The sequence below is a fragment of the Carex rostrata genome, chromosome 5, assembly GCF_964058835.1.
Source record: "Carex rostrata chromosome 5, lpCarRost1.2, whole genome shotgun sequence".
NCBI lineage: Eukaryota > Viridiplantae > Streptophyta > Magnoliopsida > Poales > Cyperaceae > Carex > Carex rostrata.
The window spans coordinates 10,475,776-10,494,528 of NC_135922.1; the positions used below are offsets into that span (position 1 = coordinate 10,475,776).

Here is an 18,753-nt window from a genome sequence, read left to right on the forward strand (position 1 = left end):
TAAGATTTGTTCTTCTTCTCTGGAAAAAAATTAAGTGGTAAATTTGAAAAAAAAAAATACAACTAAGTATTCCAAACAACTTTTCTACTATAACTAAACTATTATTAAATGAGATTATTATCACATCAAGCAGAAGAAAGTAAGAACTAACTGATATTTTTTCATTGAAAATCAAGTTCACATTCAAAGTAACATGAACTACCTACAAATCATTTAGTACGTGACACCCAGAGAAATTGATCTTCTGGGAGGAAATGACAGATCGGTTCCACTCCAGACTTCACCTTGAGAACTTCAAGAATGAACGAATCGATGTTCATTAGATCATGGTGACACACTGTAATAGCATTGACTATAGACCCATTATTTCCAATCAGAGGAATGATGTACACCTTGTATGCAGTACTCTTATGACAGTAGTGCACGGCTTGAGGAGATGGTAGTGGATGACATATCACTAATTCATCTTGTTCTGAGAACTTTATCGGAGAAGAAATTGTATATGTCATTTTTTCATGTTGATGACCATTGATTGTTGTCGACATGACTTGTATATTACTTGTTCCTAGCAAAGAGATGACGTTATCAACCATGGACTCGAGAGATGTGGAACAAAGTTTCTTCTCGCCTTTCGTAGGAGGATTTTCACACTTAGTTATAGTTTCCTCCATTAATTTTGCATCTTCGGAGTTTGGGGCCATCGAAAAGTGTTCGAGTATCTTAGGAAGATTGTTTGATGAGAATGGTATCGTATCAGCTTCAGGTCTGGGTACAAAAACATTACCTATAATAGATCTCTTAACCAAGTTGACATCTTTTAACTTGGCTCCAGGATATAAATTTTTCTTAAGAAATAAGGTGCTTAGAATATTGGCAGGTGGTGTATCTAGAGGTGCATGTGCCACATTGAATATTAAGGTAATGCCTCCGCACCAATCCATTTTGACCACATGCTTACTCTTTGGATCTATTGAAAAAGGGGGAAAAAAGCATTAAATTAAGTTCCTTTCTTCTGTTAATACATACTTTAGTACAGATACACATTTTTAATTAAATTCTAACAATGAATCATTAAATTAGTAAGAAAGTTATTTCTTGTGCTAAATTAGTACAGATACACATCCTTGACGTATAATATTTTTATGAATAATTTAAACTATGTGTGCTCTACAAAAATAAATTTGTAAAGAGGTTACAAAATTTAATGCATATATATTATGCTCAGTCAGAAAAATCTTTCATTTAAGTTAAGATAATAAATAATTGTCAGCGGTTATTAATAATGTCATAAATGGTGACAAAAAACAAATATATGCATTAAAAATATATTGGTAACAGTTCAAGAATATTGAAATCATTTTATTAGCTAATAATTTTGGAATCTACAACAATCATGTTTTTGGGACTTCAACTATAATTTCACATCTCCAGTGAAAAAAATGTTGGTCTATATTTTTCTATGCTTTATCCAAAGAAACAAAAGGAGATGAAACAAACCTGAATCAATAAGTTGGCGAATGGCAAGAGGCATCGAGGTGTTAGGTAGGACAGCACGCCAGTAGACTTCAGCTGGTGAAATAACATGATTTGATTTTACCACAGTGATAACCTATGATAAATATAATTATTCAGTAAAGAGTTAAATAAAAAATCCTGCAAAACTTAATATAGGTTAATTTTCTAACATTCCGTTTGCATAAATTTTCTAACATTCCGTTTTCAAAATGAAATATAAAACTATGGAAAATTCATATGACAATATTTAACATCTTTTAATTCTTACGATTAACAATTAACATCCCTAAAATTCTAAATTTTGGAATGCATGAAAATTTAATGTCTTAAATTATTTTATTGCTTCCTCGTTCTAACAGGAGAGTTGAAGTCCATTCATAATTGATGCTTATACGTGTTACTACTATTTCATTGCCGATTTTTTAATTTGCAGCATTTGGAGAAATCTCAAAACTTATAGCATACACACACACTAGATTTGCGTGTCACTCTGATTTTTTTACATATTATTTTTTGTCAAAAAAAAAAATAGACACTTATTTTTGTCAGTTTTAATGGTTCTATCTCATATGAATATAAATTATGGCTGATAAGCTAATCACAATATAGGCGGAAGAAGACTTATTATTTGAAAAAACATAAATATTAAAAAAATGACAAATATTTAAAGGAATAACAAAAAAAAAAGGTAAACGATGAATGATTTTCTTAATTTAAATTGAAATTAAAAGAGAGTTTATTCATACCAAGAGAAAACTAAGGAGAAAGCGCATCATGGTTATTTGTATACTCGATGGAAATTGCTTCTTTTGTGCTTGAAAGTGTTAGGTTTAGACTTCTTTTAAATATAAAAAACAGCAGTTCTGCTTTCAAGGTGTTCAATGTGGGACTAAACAAAAATAAAATGCTTTGATCCGGATTAAAAATATTTGCTGTCAATGTCGTACTAAACAAAAATAAAATATTTTTGATTCGGATTGTAAAATTTATTGTTAATGTGGGACTAAACAAAAATAAAATAGCTTTTGATCTGGATTTGCATTTAATGTGGGACTAAACAATAATAAAATGTTTCGATCCAAATTATAAAATTTGTGGATTGAGATGAACTTGAAGAGTTAAAAGAAATACAAAAAATATATATATTATCAGAATCGGACCGGACATCGTCCCAGTAAACCTCCATGCCAACGGTTTACTGGTCAGACCGATGGGTCAAAAGTTGGTTTTTTGAAACAAAAGCAACTTATAACATGAATGCTCATAATGATATTTAGTTATTTACTTTTACGTCTATATATCATCTTAAAATTTAATCTTAATAATTAAGAGTATCAAAATACTTTGACAAAGTTAACAAAGCTAAGTTAATTTTTTTAACATATTATATTATGTTAGCTTCATGCAATGCATGGCCGGCCTACTTGAAGCATATCCTATTTCAACATGTTACACATATTCTTGTGTTTTTCCAACGTATCAATATGACAAAACAAGTTATATATGCATTTATGAATGGTCTAATAGACATGCTTGACCCAATTACTCAAATTTCTTCAAGTATTTCTTGAAGGCCCATTGAACCACCCCTTAATATACTGACTTTATCATGGATTAAATAAAACAATCAGGAAGCATAATCCAATCCCCACGAGACTCCCTGCATCTGGGTTTAGAGTCTTGTGGCCTAGATTTGGCCAATTGACTAAGTCAACTCTGAGGAATGCATTCCTTTCTTTCTTTCATTTATTATCTTTCTTCTCACCCAACTCTGAGGGACTTGCTTGGCTGGTATGATCCGTGTAGGGTTTGATTATCTAACAGATGTGATTAACAAACCACTTAAAAAAAATAACGCTTATTTATGCACGATTGTTGGTTAGTCAGCTTTTGACTGGAAGATTCATCTCTGCTCCTAGAATTCTTTTAAATTTGCGATTTAATTATCAGTTAACGGTCACCATCTTAATTTTATATTCACTTGTAATGAAAATGGATTAAAAAAGGAAATAGTACTTTGAATTAATAGAAGGACTTCTTAGCTCCAAAGGGCTTCAAATAAATATGAAAAATGTGAAGAACACACTATCATATTGTTATTTCAAACTTGGATGCTTGGAGATTCTCATGTTAATAGAAATATCCAGCAGGGACCATTCAGTAAATCCCTGCTTTATTTAATTCGATATGTGCGAGCAACATTATGTACAGAGGATTCAAAGAAAACAAAGACAACAGAAATAAGGAATTGTTAAACCATGAAGAATTTTCAATTTGAACTTGAAACAAATTTTAAATATACAAATCACATAGATATGCTTTTTATACAAAGCAACATTAAGTACAGAGAATTTAAAAAAATAAAAAAAAGAATTGGTGCACTATGAGATCGCATTGTACAATGTAAAACAGAAGGCACCATATGCATGTTCCTATTTTAAAGTTGAAGATGTTCCAAACAACAACTAGAATTTAGAACTGCGTGAGAGAATGCCGAAGCATATCTGTAGCGGGTCTAGTGGGTATTCATACCCTCTGCTTTCCAGGCTTTGGTCATCTACCGGGTATTCTACAAGTGCGCGGATATAGACAGAGTGCTTTGGTCTTTCAGAATTCCAGGGAGATGCAGTTTTCCATGGTTTGACTTGTGAAAATCAAAATCCATGGGACTTCTACAAACTATATATGCATTCAAATATACACAATGGTTATTACATAGAAATGTCTTTTAAAATAACCCGAAATATTGCTAATTTTGATTATCAATTATTTAACAATGGCATATTATGTAGGTAATTGGGGTTTCAATTCTGTTTACATTAATCAATCAATCCCTACCCTAACAAGGATCCATGTTTAAAATTAAATTCAAGATAGAAAATACCACTAGTTTGAAGAAGAAGCTCAGCAGGATCTCTTTCAACGCTAGCTGTAATATTTCTTCGCCTGACTTGCGTGTTAGATGTGTCTAGCAATAGCAACCGCAACTCTACCAATATCCATAAGAACAAGTTGAAAACAACCGTGAGTCAATGTGCTAGCACCAACTGACAGCTACCTTTTTCTTCTCGATGCTCTCTCTTTCTCACGGTTTCTAGAATACAGAGTTATAGGTGTATTGAGATTCTTAACAACAAAATGAACTGTTGTGTGCTTAATTATGAAACCAAATTATGAAATTAATTATATTAATTTCGGCCCAAATAATTTGCCCGTAGGAAATTTCTAGCATATTACAACAGAAATAATAGAGTTTTATCATTATTTTACTATAGACCCAAAGACAGCACTTCAACTCTGAATTGATTTAGCCAACAATTGCTAATGCTTACTTTTGAGAAGTCAAAGTTTGACTTGCTGTTTGCTCTGGTTTTTCATTGTCCAGAAGATTCTTCACGAGAATCCAATACTTGTAATTCTAATCATGGTGTATACCGGAAAAAACATATTGCATAATAAATCACTAATATAAGTTGTTATCCTTAACAAAACATGAAAGAGAACTTATATATAAGTTTGCAGATGGGCATCAACATTCAATTTATAACAAAAGAAAATCTGTAGACTGACCATGCAATCTAATGAATATAAATGGCACCGTAATGCGTGTCAATTCCTTTAAGATTGTTCTTCATATGTGTGAGCCTACATTACAAAAATAAATTATCAGATAATCTTTAAATCTTAGTGGTAAGTGGTAACATAATCAGCTGAAGCTTAGTGGTACCATAATCGGCTGGTCGGCTGGTACATTACGGTAACATTTTCATACAAGGGCCGGAGGCCCACTTTTGATTGAAAGAATTCATCTCTGCTCCTAGAATTCATTTGAATTTGTGAGTTAATTATCAATTAAGGACACTGTTTTAATTTAATATTTATTTGTAATGGAAAATGATATAAAAGGAATTGAAATAGCACCTTCAATTAATAGAGGGATATATGTAGCAACCAGAACTTACTTTTGAGAAAATTGGAATAATTAAGGACTTGTCAGCTCCAAGGGTATTATACAAACTGCACATTCAAGTAAAACAAGAACTCGCCAAAATAAGTAATTTAACTCGGAGTGATTTAATCAACAATTCCCAATGCTTACATTTGAAAAGTCAAAGTTTGACTTGTGGTTTTCCCTGGTTTTTCATTGTCCAGAAGATGCTTCACCTGAATCCAATGCATGTAATTCTAATCAAGGTGTATATATGAGAACAAATTGCATAATAAATCACTAATATTACAAGTTGAGAAAAAAATAATGACTAACTGTTGAGAGAGAATGTGCTCAAAATCCTTGAAATAGAGAGAAAGAGTGATCAACTATCTTGGAGTGAAGAGAGAGAGAGGGGCAACAACATAAATGACAGTGGTCGGGTTTTAATGCTGTGCAGCTTTTTAGGCGACTGGGTGAGGGAGAAAGCTGTTACAGACAAGAACCGGTGTTGTTTAGGTGGTGCTCATGTGTTATTTTGTAGTAGTGTATACAAGTTGTTATCTATAACCAAACATAAAAAGAAACTTATATAAGTTTGCGGATTGGCATGGACATTCATTTTGCAAAAAAAGAAAATATGTAGACTGACCATGCAATTTGGGTGGTGCGCACGGAAGCATGGCTTTCAGAATTCCTAGGAGATACTCTGCATGATTAACAAATCACTTTTTGAAAAACGCTTGCATATGCACAGTTGTCAGTGAGTCAACTTTTGGTTGGAATAATTCATCCCTGCTCTGAGAATTCTTTTGAATTAGCGAGTGAATTAATTATCAGTTAACTGTCACCGCCTTATTTAACATTCACTTGTAATTGAAAAAAATATAAAGAAAATAACTACTTCAATTAACAGAGGGATGTACCGAGTAGAACTAACTTTTGAGAAAATTGGGATAATGATAGGACTTGTTAGCTCCAAGGAGCTTCTCCAAACTGTGCATTATTCAAATATATATATAATTATCACATAGAAAATATTTAGAATGACTCGAAATATTTCTAATTTTGAGTATCGCATAACAACAGAATATGACCGCAGAAATAATTGAATTATCAGATTATGACTACAAATCCATGTACGAGTAAAAAAATTAACAATGTAAACACAATAATTTAACTCATCTGCTGATTCAGTCAACAATTGCAAATGCTTATTTTTTAACAGTCAAAGTTAGAATTGCAATTTGCGCAGGCTGACCATGAAAATCAATAAATTGGACTGCAGAATGTCTGATATCTTCTTTCGTATGTGTGGGTCTGCAATATAAAAATAAATTATCAGATAAAAGCATATGGGTGCTGTAATAAGCTGGTACATTGCGAAAAAAAAAATTATACAAGACCAAGATGTTAGTTCTTTCTGGTAGGTCCCTTGATACAAAAAAATTAATGACTGAGGCAAACCAATATCAACATTGCAATACCAACATCAAAGCAAGGATAAAAAATACTACAACTATCTTTAATAGGGACAGACCATAATTTCAATAAATCCAGGTCATTATCCTTGCCAACTAGTGCACAAAACATCTCAATCTTGTTTTGTAAGACAAGTAAAGAGAGATTAAAAATGTAAACCTATGTGAAAATGAATAAATGATGCTAGAAAACAAAAGGCCGCTGCAAGGACTGCAGTCGCAAGTCAAATTGAACAACCAGCAAATCTACTCCCATGTCTCTGTTTTCTTTTAACAGGAGCTTGCACTGATCTTCAGTCTTCACACTAGAATGAATAGAACATGCCAAATTAAACAGGATTAATGGCAAACGTTATTTACCAGTGCAATCCGAATCTCTATTTAAAGCTTGTACAACTAAACAATGAATGTGTTATGTTATAACTGAAAGATTGTTTTTTATAAGTTCTTAATTATGCTACAAGATTGCTTTTTATAAGGGAAAGAAAAGCATTTAGAAAATAATTTAAAATGCTATAGTGTTGATGTACTATACCTCATATGGTTTAGGATCGTGCTGAAAAGCATGTGTTTTTGCATGATGGAAAAGCCAGCACGAGATCCTTTAATAAGTTGGATGTACTTTCTTCTCCAACATTTGTAAGCTGGATCTCAGAAATCAGGTGTCTATACTTTCCATACTTTCGGAAGTGCCTCTCGAGGTGGGGACAATCTTCTATCCATAGTTGATTGAGGTTCTTCACCTGCTGTAACAGACCTTCAGGAAGAGCCCTTATCTTAGGGCACTCCCTCATTGAAAGTTGCTTAAGTGCTTTGAGCCCTTCCATTCCCTCTGGAAGATATGCCAAGTTGGGACAACCAATAATGAGAAGGGATTCCAGCCTGGCGAGGTCTCCCATGCTCAGTGGTAAGGTGTTGAAGCTTTCACATTCCCAAATTTTTAACCATTTGAGAGCAACCATGTTTCCCAACCATTCTGGTAAATAGTGAAGTTTAGAACAACACTGAATATCCAGCTCTTGAATAGATAATGAGCATTTGGGAATTTCGACCAGATTTGGACAGTTGTCAATAAGTAAACACTGAAGTTTTGGTAATAAGACCTCTGTGATTGACGTCCCAACTGTTGACTCTAGTTTTGATCCAAGAAAGTTCGGGCACTCAATCACATTAATATGTTCTAGGCAGTTCAAAAAGCTGAACACTTCTTCTGGCCAGTATATAAGACTGTCCCAATTTTTAATGCACAGACTATTGAGAAATGTAAAACACTTCCAGAACCATAGGGATGTATTTGATGGAAACACTTTCGAGATTTCCAGACTTTGACATTTTGTTGGAGTTATACTCTGCTCCCCCTCCTTTGCACCTACTGGTACAATACTGTTGTAATTTCCCAAAAATAACTCATTGAGAGATTCCCATGGTTGAAAAGAAAGAGTTTCATTTCCATCCTGGCTCTCAAGTGAGAGTTTGTGCAATGTAGTCAATCCTGCTGCAAAGCATGATAAATATTTGTTTCCTTTAACAGTCATGCTCATGATGGAAGGTAGAATTGGAATTGCAGTCAGCTTAGGGCAGTTTGTGACTTCTAGTGTTGTGAGATTGGGAAAAATAAGTGATTACTTGTTGCCAACTTCACCTTCATACCAGCTGCATAACTCTGGCATTTCAGACAGTATCATAGTTTTTAATGATGGAAAAGTTACTTGGATATCTTCACCACCTTCGGCACTAGTGGATGCACTATTGCAAAGATGCATCAGGTTATTCAAATGTTTTAATTTTAGAATTCGAAGAAAAGGTAACTGTTCTACAGGTGATATTTTTTTGCACTCTCTGCATTCAATCATATACAACTCAATTAGATTTTCTAGCATCTGGTACTCTGTCATCCAGACTGCAAGCTTATCACCTCTATATTCTTCAATTTTCAGAACTTTCAACTTGTTGCATGGTTTAAGAGCATCCAACACTTCAAAAGGATCGCAGTGCATCACCCCTGGAGCATTTGATTCTGGTAATTTCCAATAACGATCTGGCATTCCCCAACATAATGCCAGATCATCCAGATTTTGTTTAGCCATCAAATTTACTTCCCTTGCATCTACAACATGCTTAATTTCCCTTATATTGTAGATGTGCAATTGGCCAGAGAGATTATTCAAATTATTCAGCTCCCCAATACCATTACCGTCATCGGTGCCAACAATGTAAATTGTCAGTGTTTGCAAGCAATTTAGTTGTCCTAAACCTTTTGGCATGCTTTCTAATTTGTAACCAAACCCACTAATATAGAGATGCCAAAGGTGAATCATATATCGCATACCTTCTGGTAACTTTTTGAGGTTCCAACAATTAAAGAGCCTTAGGGTCTGCAAGAGATAGAGAGTACTAATCTCTTCAGGCAATGAAGTAATTCCATAGGTCCAAAGCTCAAGATATCTCAAGTGTTTCATCTTTTGGGGTGTAAAGATAGCTTTCTCAATAGGCCATCTATATAATTCTAATGTACGAAGGGAGTTTGATTTTATGAATTCAAGGTTTTGAAAATAATGATCATCATTGGACCAATAAATAAGGTTTCGAATTGAAGGGAAATAATCAATAACTTTTTTAACATCTAAGGGGTTCTTTATTGAAATATGATGGACATTAATAATTGGTCGGTTGAATTGTGAAAGGTCGTGCATGATAGATTGACATTTATCACCCATGATCGATTGAGCAAGGTCGTGCATCAGATCATGCATTTTGCACTTGGTTTCAGAGCAGTGTCCATCTTTTATTTCCCATGGAGGGTAGCTGGGACAAACTTGCCTGACTTCCTGAAAAAATGACCTCCAAGCCAACTCATTAAAAATATCATTACCTATCATTTCAAGGCTACTGGACCCATTAGATGGAATAAATCCGTTTGCCATCCAAAATTGGATCAGCTTGTTCTTGTCCATCACATAATCCTTGGGGTATACTGCACAGAAAGCGAAACACGGTTTCATGTATGATGGCAAGTGGTCATAGCTTAGCCTCAATACTGGCAAAACCTCTTCTTTAACGGGTCTTTGTTCCCATATCTTGCTTTCTTCGAGTATAGCCAACCACTCTCGCACCTCAGACTTATAACTCATTAAGCTACCGAGTGTATTAATGGCCAATGGCAATCCCTGACAATTCTGAACCATATTTTTACCAATCTCAACCAGCTCTTGGCATTCCTTTACCCCCTTACTAAATGCCCTTTTGTGGAATAGACTCCAGGATTCCTCCACACCTAAGCATCCCAAATTATAGCTCTCTACGGTACCCATTATAGTACCTACTCTGCCACTCCTTGTTGTAACTATAACGACACTCCCAGAATCACCACAGTTTAGCACAGCTCTCAGTCGCTCCCACTCATTGACATTCTCATTCCAAACATCATCTAACACAAGAATGTATCGCTTTCCACTTAAAAGTTGCCGTAAACGCATTTGGAGAAGCTCCATGTTGTCGATAGGAAGATTGCAACCCCCCTCAATTAAATCAATGATTGATTTAACAAGATAACCGATATTAAACTCTTCAGACACACAAACCCATAACTTGAAATACTCTTTTAGTCGAGGATCGTTGTATACCCACTGAGCAAGAGTGGTCTTGCCAAGCCCACCCATGCCAACTATCGGAACAACAATGAGATCATGACTTTCATACCCTTTGAGCAATAATTGCACTACCTTCTCTTTATCTTCATCCCTTCCCACAACTTTTGATTCATCCACAAGAGAATCAGTTTGGATCCGACTGGCCATGTTCATACTCCGGCCATGAACAAAATCAAAATTCCTCATCTGGGAAACTAGATATTCAACCTTCCCCACAATGTTCTTCAACTTCTCACTCATCTTATAGCGAAGCAGAGCAGGACATTCAAGGGAAAAGAAGGCACTTGCATTGCCAATCTTATGGCCACGTCGCATGGCATCCCGACGCAGCTCCTCATAACAAAACTCATCAAGCAGATCATCGGCATCATAAGCAGCTGATTTGAGGTTCTCAAGCCAGGATTTCACAGCAGCATTAGAGTTTCCTTGCTCCTCAGCATCGAGAAGTACAGCCTGGATTTGGAGAAGCATGTTGCGGAGCCTCTCGCGTTCATCAGCAATGCCCCACATCTGGCTGATCGTCTGCATTAGTAAGTTCGCCGATTTCTCCAATACGATTGGGAGCAGAGCTGATAGGAACAGGTCCACCATTGCTGATTAGGAAATTGCAAGTATTTTAGTGACGAGAGTCCTTGAGTTTTATTTTTATCTCAGATTAGAAACTAAAACACTAGAGCGAGAACAAGATGGGAATACGGAAAACACAAGTGAGACTTCCATTTTTTTTATTATTTTATTTTTTCGCATGAGATTGAGAGGTACGGTACTGCCGATTTTGTCTTTTCTCAATTCGGAAATAACTTTTACTCTTCTTTTTTCTTCAAAATTACCATTATATTTTATTAATTCGAGCTTTAAGATTACGTACGGATTCGTTGCGCCCTTGATCCGTTGCACCATTATATGTTTTATTATTTTTGACGTGAAAGTGGGAAGTAACAAAAGCTTAATTTGACCGGATTATAGGCTTTCAATATTAATTCGTTAAAATAAAATATTTCTGGATTGCATAGTTAGATTGAGACAAATTTGAAGACAAGGGATATCGGCAATAATATCAAACTCCATATTTGGTAGTGTATATATATATCGCCAGGATGTGACTGATCATACAGATATATAAGTAGAGCTAAAATTCAACGATCTAGTTGATTGTACAAAGTTTACAAATTGCAGAGAGGTATAAATACGTAGAGCTAAAAATAAAGGATTAAGGTTATTTAAGTTAAGAAATTAGAGAGAAGTATAGCTAGCTAGTAGATGAACTAAGGATGGATGTCAAAATACCGGGAGGGTTATCTTTTCAAGGCGAAAACACCATAAAAAGCTTGAAGAAATTCAAGTTTACCAAGAAAGAAAGGTCAATTTTGCTAATTACACAATTTGTCATATGGAGAGAGCACTGCAACAGAACTTTTCGAGTAGAGAATTGCAATCTGATGCAACTTGTTGAACAAGTGGAGACACAAAGGAGATATAGCTCATTAATGGCTACATGAAAATAATGGATCAGCTTAGAATGGTTATTTAGGAATTTTTATTTTATTTTACGCTTTCAATTTTTATTTTATTTTCTCTGCAATTTTATTTAATTTTAATTTTCTTTATGCTCAAATATTTTGAGCAGAATATTGTTTTTATCTTATTTAGTTACATATCCTTTGTAACTTCAAAAATAATCAATGAAATAAGGGCTAGACCCTTTTCCTTTTTCAAAAAAAAAAAAGAATCATTAATTTAGGTGTTACAGCCTGGCCGGAACATCTACTGCATGATACATTCCAATTGCATGCTTGAGAAGACCAGCAAGCTGGGAAATAAGCAAAGCACCATGCTTTAATTGGTATATATATATATATATATATCATGACAGCATGTTGTTTTTTTTCTTTTTTTCTTATTTGTCAGTTATATATCAATTTTTTTGGATATTACATATAGGAAATTGCTATATATTTCAACAGCCTCGAGATCTAAGGAGAAATCAGTAAGGCTGTTGGACCTAGTTTAAAATTTTGGTTTTTGAGATGATTTTTCATTTTTCATTTTTCATTTTTGTGGATATTTTCTTTTGACAATGACTATTTTCAAAAACATATTTTGTTGAACTATTTGTATGTTATCATTTTACTTTGTTTAAAATAAAGAGATGCCTAATTTTTGTCATTGCAAATAGTTGCGGTTCTCTTAATTAATATATCTATGTATATATATATGGTTTAGAAATTTTTTGGAAATATCATTGATCGGAATAGTATGAATTTATTGTTCTTAATATTCACGACCTGAAAACAACAAAATATTAGTTGAAAGATATTATCTCTTATGAATTAGGGCATGTTTGGTAGTATAGCTCCTACTCCACACTAAGCTGCCAAACAACACGTAAAATAGGAGAGGAATAAGATAGAATTACAATGGAGTAAGTTAAATCACCTATGCAGGTTGATTAATTTACTCCACATTTTACACTACTTGTAGGGCCCACTTTCTTATAAAAACAAATATTTATTTCACTATTTCTCTCTCATCGGGACGGATTAATTTAAATCATAACTTAAATTACCAATCGAAATGTAAAACAATAATACTAAGATGGAATAAGCAACATACAATCGTCCTTAAGTATCATCTAAAAACTAAACATGAACCTAAAAATTATTGTGCACTATCCGGGGAATTTTTTATTGATAAAAATTATTATTAAATAAAAATAAAAATGAAAGCCTGCTTATATTTTCTAATATCATAAATAGATCAGAAAAAAAAATTGAATCCAAAAATTGGAACTGAACTGAGGTTTTTTAAGAAACAGAAAGACTAGTAGAATTTTCTCTGAAATAGTAGCTGAGGTTTTTTCAGAAACAGAAAGATTATGTGAATTTTTTTAGAAACAAATGAATGCTACAACTTTTTTTCAAACAAAATAGAACACTTTGGCTCCGGAAAAAAAATTCCTTTCCAAAGTTAATTAAATGGATCCAAAATTTTTTTTTTTTGGGATCCATCTATACCTCGAAAAATAAGGAAGTCTTTTTATTTTTCTTTATAATTTAATAATCATTTTTATAAATAAAAAATTCCCCAATATAGCTATTCGTCAGAAAATACTATACTTATCGCTCTATATAAACCTACTCTCCTCCTACTATGTTAAAAGCAAAAGCAGAAGGAAAAAAAAAAAAAAAAGGGTAAGAACATACCTGCAGTCCTTGACTATTATGCACAACACCTTTGCTATTTGCTCTAGTTGAAACCTGTATATGGGGATGTAATATATATAGGTTAAAAGATTAGCAACCTTTTTCATTCCACTTTCATTTTATCCATATATACCGGTGTTCCAAATAGCGCGCTATAGCGCCGCTATAGCGTTTTTGGACACAAAACGCTAAGCTATACAATTAAAACACGCTATTTGAGCTACAGACGCTATAGCGGTAATAGCGGTCCGCTATAGCGCATAGCGTGTAGCGCAAATAGCGCCCGCTATGCAACATGCTGTTTTTTTTTTCTTTTCAATTTATATGGGCTTTAAATAAAGGTCAGATTGGATTTTAACCGTGATTTTTTTTTATAATTGACATACTAAGCTTTATATTAAATTATTAATTATTATTTTAATAAAAAAATTATTAATTATTAAATGAGATCAAATAAGGAAGCTACAGCGCGCTATGCAACATGAGCTGTTTTTTTTTCTTTTTTTAATTTATATGGGCTTTAAATAAAGGCTCAAATTAAATATATTAAGATATTTCTTGAAGTAACAAAATGATACTTACTATATGGTAGTTTGAATATTTTGAATAGATTAAGATAATTAATTATGCCATGATGTCTAGGTTATTTTGAAATTTAAATAGAAAAAAGATAGATTATGTCATGATGCTGAATATATTTTGAATAGAAAAAGATCGATAGTTTATGATATTAGTAATACTATGGATATTTTGAGTCGCAATTTGGACTTTGTATTGGTTCAATATGAATACTATAATTTTTTAATCAATTTGATGTTATTTATTATTCTATGAGACTTATATAATGTTGATATTTAGTACAAATATATGATATAATTTTTATAAAAATAAAAAAACGCTATGTGGCATAGCTTTGGCTATAGCGACGCTATTCACTATAGCTTTTTTTTTCGGCTTCCCGCTATGACGCGATAAACGCTATTTAGAACCTTGATATATACCGATGTAATTTTACAAAAAGCCACAAAAACAAATTAGGCGTACCTTACTCCTCGTAAACAGCTTGAAAGATCCAACGCGCAATTAAAAAGTAGAAGACAATTGGGATTCTTTTATAGCCTGTGATCATATTTATTCTCATTGCTCTCCAGTTCTTTATTAAACTGGACAATATGAGTGAGGCTAGCGTGTTATGCTCATGAGGATGTTTTGGTGAGCATAATTTCCCTTCCATCTGATTGGCTTTGAGATTCGTGTTTGATGAGGTCGTCCGTGAATTTGAAATGAATTGATGTATTTGATGCTTATATGGACCGCTACTACAGTACCATTTATGGACTGAATCAACTACAACCGTTGATTGATTAAAGGGTAAAGTTGGAAGGGATTGTTTTAATTTTGGCGAATTCACTGGAGGCGTCCAGTAATGCTCTTTCATTCTTCCGATCCAGCGCCTCTCTCTCTCGTGAGGATTGCAACCTGCCCGCTTCCTCTTCTCTCTCTCGCGAGGATCGCAACTAGCCCCCTTCCCCCTCTCTCGCGAAAGAGAAAATGTGAACCCCTCTCCTCCGATTGCCCCTCTCTCTCTCAGTGTGTCTTCTCCCGCGGTCGTCTCTCTCGCTACAATCGTAGTGATGCCCCTTTTCGCTGCTCTCTCCTCTCTTGCACAAGGCTGTCAATTTTGCACAGGGCGCTGACCTCCGGCTGCCACCTGACACGGCTCCTCTCACGAGATGGTGCTCATCAAGGATTAACATGATTAGTCTAATTTTTTCCTTTTAGGAGAGTATCATACTATAGAAACTACTTAACTAAATTTAAAATCAAATCTAATAATATAATTTTGTTATTTGAGAAAAAAAATGTATTTTTTTTTTAAAAGATTGATGCTCTCAGTCTCTTTACTTATATCACAATGTATTAAATTCATGGACCCACAGTTCTACTCTCCAAGAGAGAAATACAGAGTATTTTATTCTTTCCTTGTTACTTTGCAAACTGGAGCACATATTAGAGTATTTTATTCTCTCTCAGGTACCAAACAGTTGGTATGTTACAGACGGTGCCTCAAGCCGGAGTACTTGGTGAAGACGATACAAGTGAAGAAAATTCCAGGTCCGTACTACCTTTGTCTCAGCAACTCTTTGTATTTACCAATACCAAGCATAGCTGGTATGGTATCAATCCATCTTATGGTACCAGACAATCTTTAGTTGGTTCAGTTAATTTTAGAATAAATGTGCTAAAGTTGGTTTAATGAATTTTAGAATCCTGTTCCTTGGCACATATCAATTTTAGAATTCTGTTCCTTGGCTCAATGAATTTATGAAAGATGTCTTCTATTTTTTTTCACATTGGTAAAGAATCATGTTCCTTGGCACATATCAATTTTAGAATCATGTTCCCTGGTTCAATGAATTTATGAAAGATGTCTTCTATTTTTTCACATTGGTAAAGAATCATGTTCCTTGGCACATATCAATTTTAGAATCCTGTTCCTTGGTTCAATGAATTTATGAAAGATGTCTTCTATTCTTTCCTTGGCACATATCAATTTTAGAATCCTGTTCCTTGGTTCCTTGTCTTCAATTTACAGCTCCAAATTGAGTGTTATTGCTTTTTAAATTTTCAGGATACTGAAACCTTCATCCATAATTTATTTCAATATTTCTGGGGTTTTGTAGCTAGGCTAAACTGAGAAATTTATGTAGGGAAGTTTTGGTGCTTCACTGGTACAGACGTACAGTACTAGTGTTTGGATTTCTAAAATATGAACTTTGAAGCTCTACTAAAAATTGTAGAAATATTAGAAAAATGCAAAACTTGTTTCTATGCACTCATGATAATGTCCTATATCAACCTGTAAAGCAGTTTGTCCTTGTTCTAAGATAATTGCAATTTCAGTTGTAAAGCAGTTTCAGCGGGAGGGAGTTGTTTTCGGGCTTATCTGGCAAGTTGAAGTATGCGGAGGCAGTTGTTGTGACACTTTCTCTACTGCCTGAGGAAGTTGTTGGTACTGTTGGTACCGCATTGTCATCAGAAGGTTCTGTCTCTGAGAGGATAAGAAACTGGAGTTCCTCGAGTTACAAGAAGTCATCAACTGATGGTTTTTCAATCTCTGACGGGCTTTCCAATATTTATATTAATTTACTGGCACCAGGCACCATTTAAATGTTGGTAATGTAATCCTTTGTTTGAATTTATAAATAAGCTTTACCTGATACCATCACAATTTGTACTTTGATAAAAATTGCTAGACTAGTTTGTGCCCAGTGGCAAAGGCTAACTTATTTTATTGTCATGTACATACCAACCTGTGAAGAGGCATCTCACTGGTATAGTATCTTTGGTAATTGGTGACATTTTCCAGATTTGTGAATTTTTGAATAGATTAAAAACAATACTATGCTTCATTTTATTTGACAATTCAGGTGAGTAGCTCAGCTCCTGGTTGCATTTGGATGCTTTGCTATGGGTGTATCAATTCTTATTTTTGTTTGTTCATTAGTTAGCAGTTCTCGGTGCATAAGCATTATTGTGATTTGTTAATGTAACACTCATCTGCATAAGCAGTTCTTGGTTAACAGTTCTTACTTGGTACTTCTTGGTCCATAAGCATTTATGTTTAGTCATTTCTGGCTCTGAAGTCATCTTTTGGCTCTGAACCAATTGGTCACAAGAGAAAATGAATCACAATTAGTAGATATCACTTTGGTTATGTCTGGCTCTGAACTAGTGCAATGTCCTGAAGCTTTGTTCATAAAAAAAATATTTTTTTTTAGAGAATAATTGAAGAGCGAGAGAGAATAATTGAATTATTTGATTATTGTCAACATATACTATTTGTTCGAAAATAGACAAACGAACACAATAAATAATAAATGTTTTTTAAAATAATTATATGAATAATTTTTAAATAATCTTTTAGAATTTTGTTTAGACAAAATGTTACATGAATTATGGAATAATACATCGGTTTTTACACAGAAAAAAGAAGTAATAATCATTTAATGCAAATAAACTGCATTAAATGGGCAGAGAAGGACAAAGAGAATAAACGGTCAGAGTCTGTCCTCTTTGTTTTTCCTTTGATTTTTTGTGGAGGTTCGCCCCAAATTTTATCGTATAATCTTCAGAAGCTTAAAATTCATGAACATTTGTGTGGCAAGTCATTTAAAACAGTTTGGTGGGTTAAAACAACTTGTTTCGAGTTGTGTACGTGATACTAGCGCAGAGAAGTTGGAAAATGCGTGGGCCGCATTCACGTGTCAGGTGCGTGCATCTCACCGTACTGTTTTTTTTTCTTTCATAGGATATTCTGTGCGTCTTCGTATTTTTCTTCACATGTACAGTTATTTCATGTCCGTTACAATAAAGGTTATAAAGTTATTCTTTAACTGGCGTAGCTTTTAACATTTTTCTTTAAATTTTTACCTAAGACCCTACGATTTAAATGTTGTAAATGTAACACATGATAACAGCATGAGGAGGATTCCAATAACTTATATTTTTCATACTTTATCATATTTTATATTTTTATTTTTAAAATTCAACATGATATTTATACTAAAATATGCATGGAGATGAAATTTTATAATTTTTGGAACTTTTTTACTACTTTTTATGATAGATACAAAATCATTATTTCGGACCGTTCAAAAACAGTGATTTTCTACCCATCTTAAAACATAGTAAAAAAAATTAAAAATTTATAAAATTTCATCTCCAACCATATTTTAGTATAGATATCATGCTGAACGGTTCGGATCGATAATATAGTACAAAATTTCATTGTTTCATATATACTACTAGAATAAGTCCAATATTGATACATTTCATATATACTACTAGAATAAGTCAAAATCTTCTTCTTTTTTTTGAAATTTTGTGTTCTTAATTTGCATTTGCTTATATTTCTATGCATTAATAACAACGCTTCCATGATTTGTCCTGACGCATTAATTAATTTGTATTCT

At 33.6% G+C, this 18,753-nt stretch overlaps 2 protein-coding genes and 2 long non-coding RNA genes across 4 annotated transcripts; 2 read left to right on the plus strand and 2 right to left on the minus strand.

Annotated features, from left to right (window-relative positions):
* Positions 1–3,756: 3,756 nt before the first annotated feature.
* LOC144554038 (uncharacterized) lies at positions 3,757–8,541 on the minus strand. The gene is made up of 10 exons (XM_078302254.1): positions 7,460–8,541; positions 7,085–7,229; positions 6,705–6,763; positions 6,370–6,439; positions 6,096–6,152; positions 5,780–5,932; positions 5,615–5,679; positions 4,848–5,532; positions 4,400–4,609; positions 3,757–4,194 (listed from the first exon to the last, which is right to left on the minus strand). The coding sequence occupies exon 1, from the start codon at positions 8,463–8,465 to the stop codon at positions 7,470–7,472; it is 996 nt and encodes a 331-aa protein (XP_078158380.1). The 5' UTR covers positions 8,466–8,541; the 3' UTR covers positions 3,757–4,194; positions 4,400–4,609; positions 4,848–5,532; positions 5,615–5,679; positions 5,780–5,932; positions 6,096–6,152; positions 6,370–6,439; positions 6,705–6,763; positions 7,085–7,229; positions 7,460–7,469.
* LOC144554036 (putative disease resistance protein RGA3) lies at positions 8,541–13,831 on the minus strand. Its single transcript, XM_078302252.1, has 2 exons — positions 13,778–13,831; positions 8,541–11,167 (listed from the first exon to the last, which is right to left on the minus strand). Exon 2 carries the CDS (start codon positions 11,163–11,165, stop codon positions 8,547–8,549), a length of 2,619 nt encoding a protein of 872 aa, XP_078158378.1. The 5' UTR covers positions 11,166–11,167; positions 13,778–13,831; the 3' UTR covers positions 8,541–8,546.
* LOC144554039 (uncharacterized) lies at positions 11,734–13,739 on the plus strand. The gene is made up of 2 exons (XR_013511515.1): positions 11,734–11,851; positions 12,302–13,739. It is a non-coding gene; the product is annotated as an uncharacterized LOC144554039 (long non-coding RNA).
* Positions 13,832–15,082: 1,251 nt separating the features above from the next.
* Positions 15,083–17,203, plus strand: LOC144554040 (uncharacterized). The gene is made up of 2 exons (XR_013511516.1): positions 15,083–15,892; positions 16,682–17,203. It is a non-coding gene; the product is annotated as an uncharacterized LOC144554040 (long non-coding RNA).
* Positions 17,204–18,753: the final 1,550 nt, after the last annotated feature.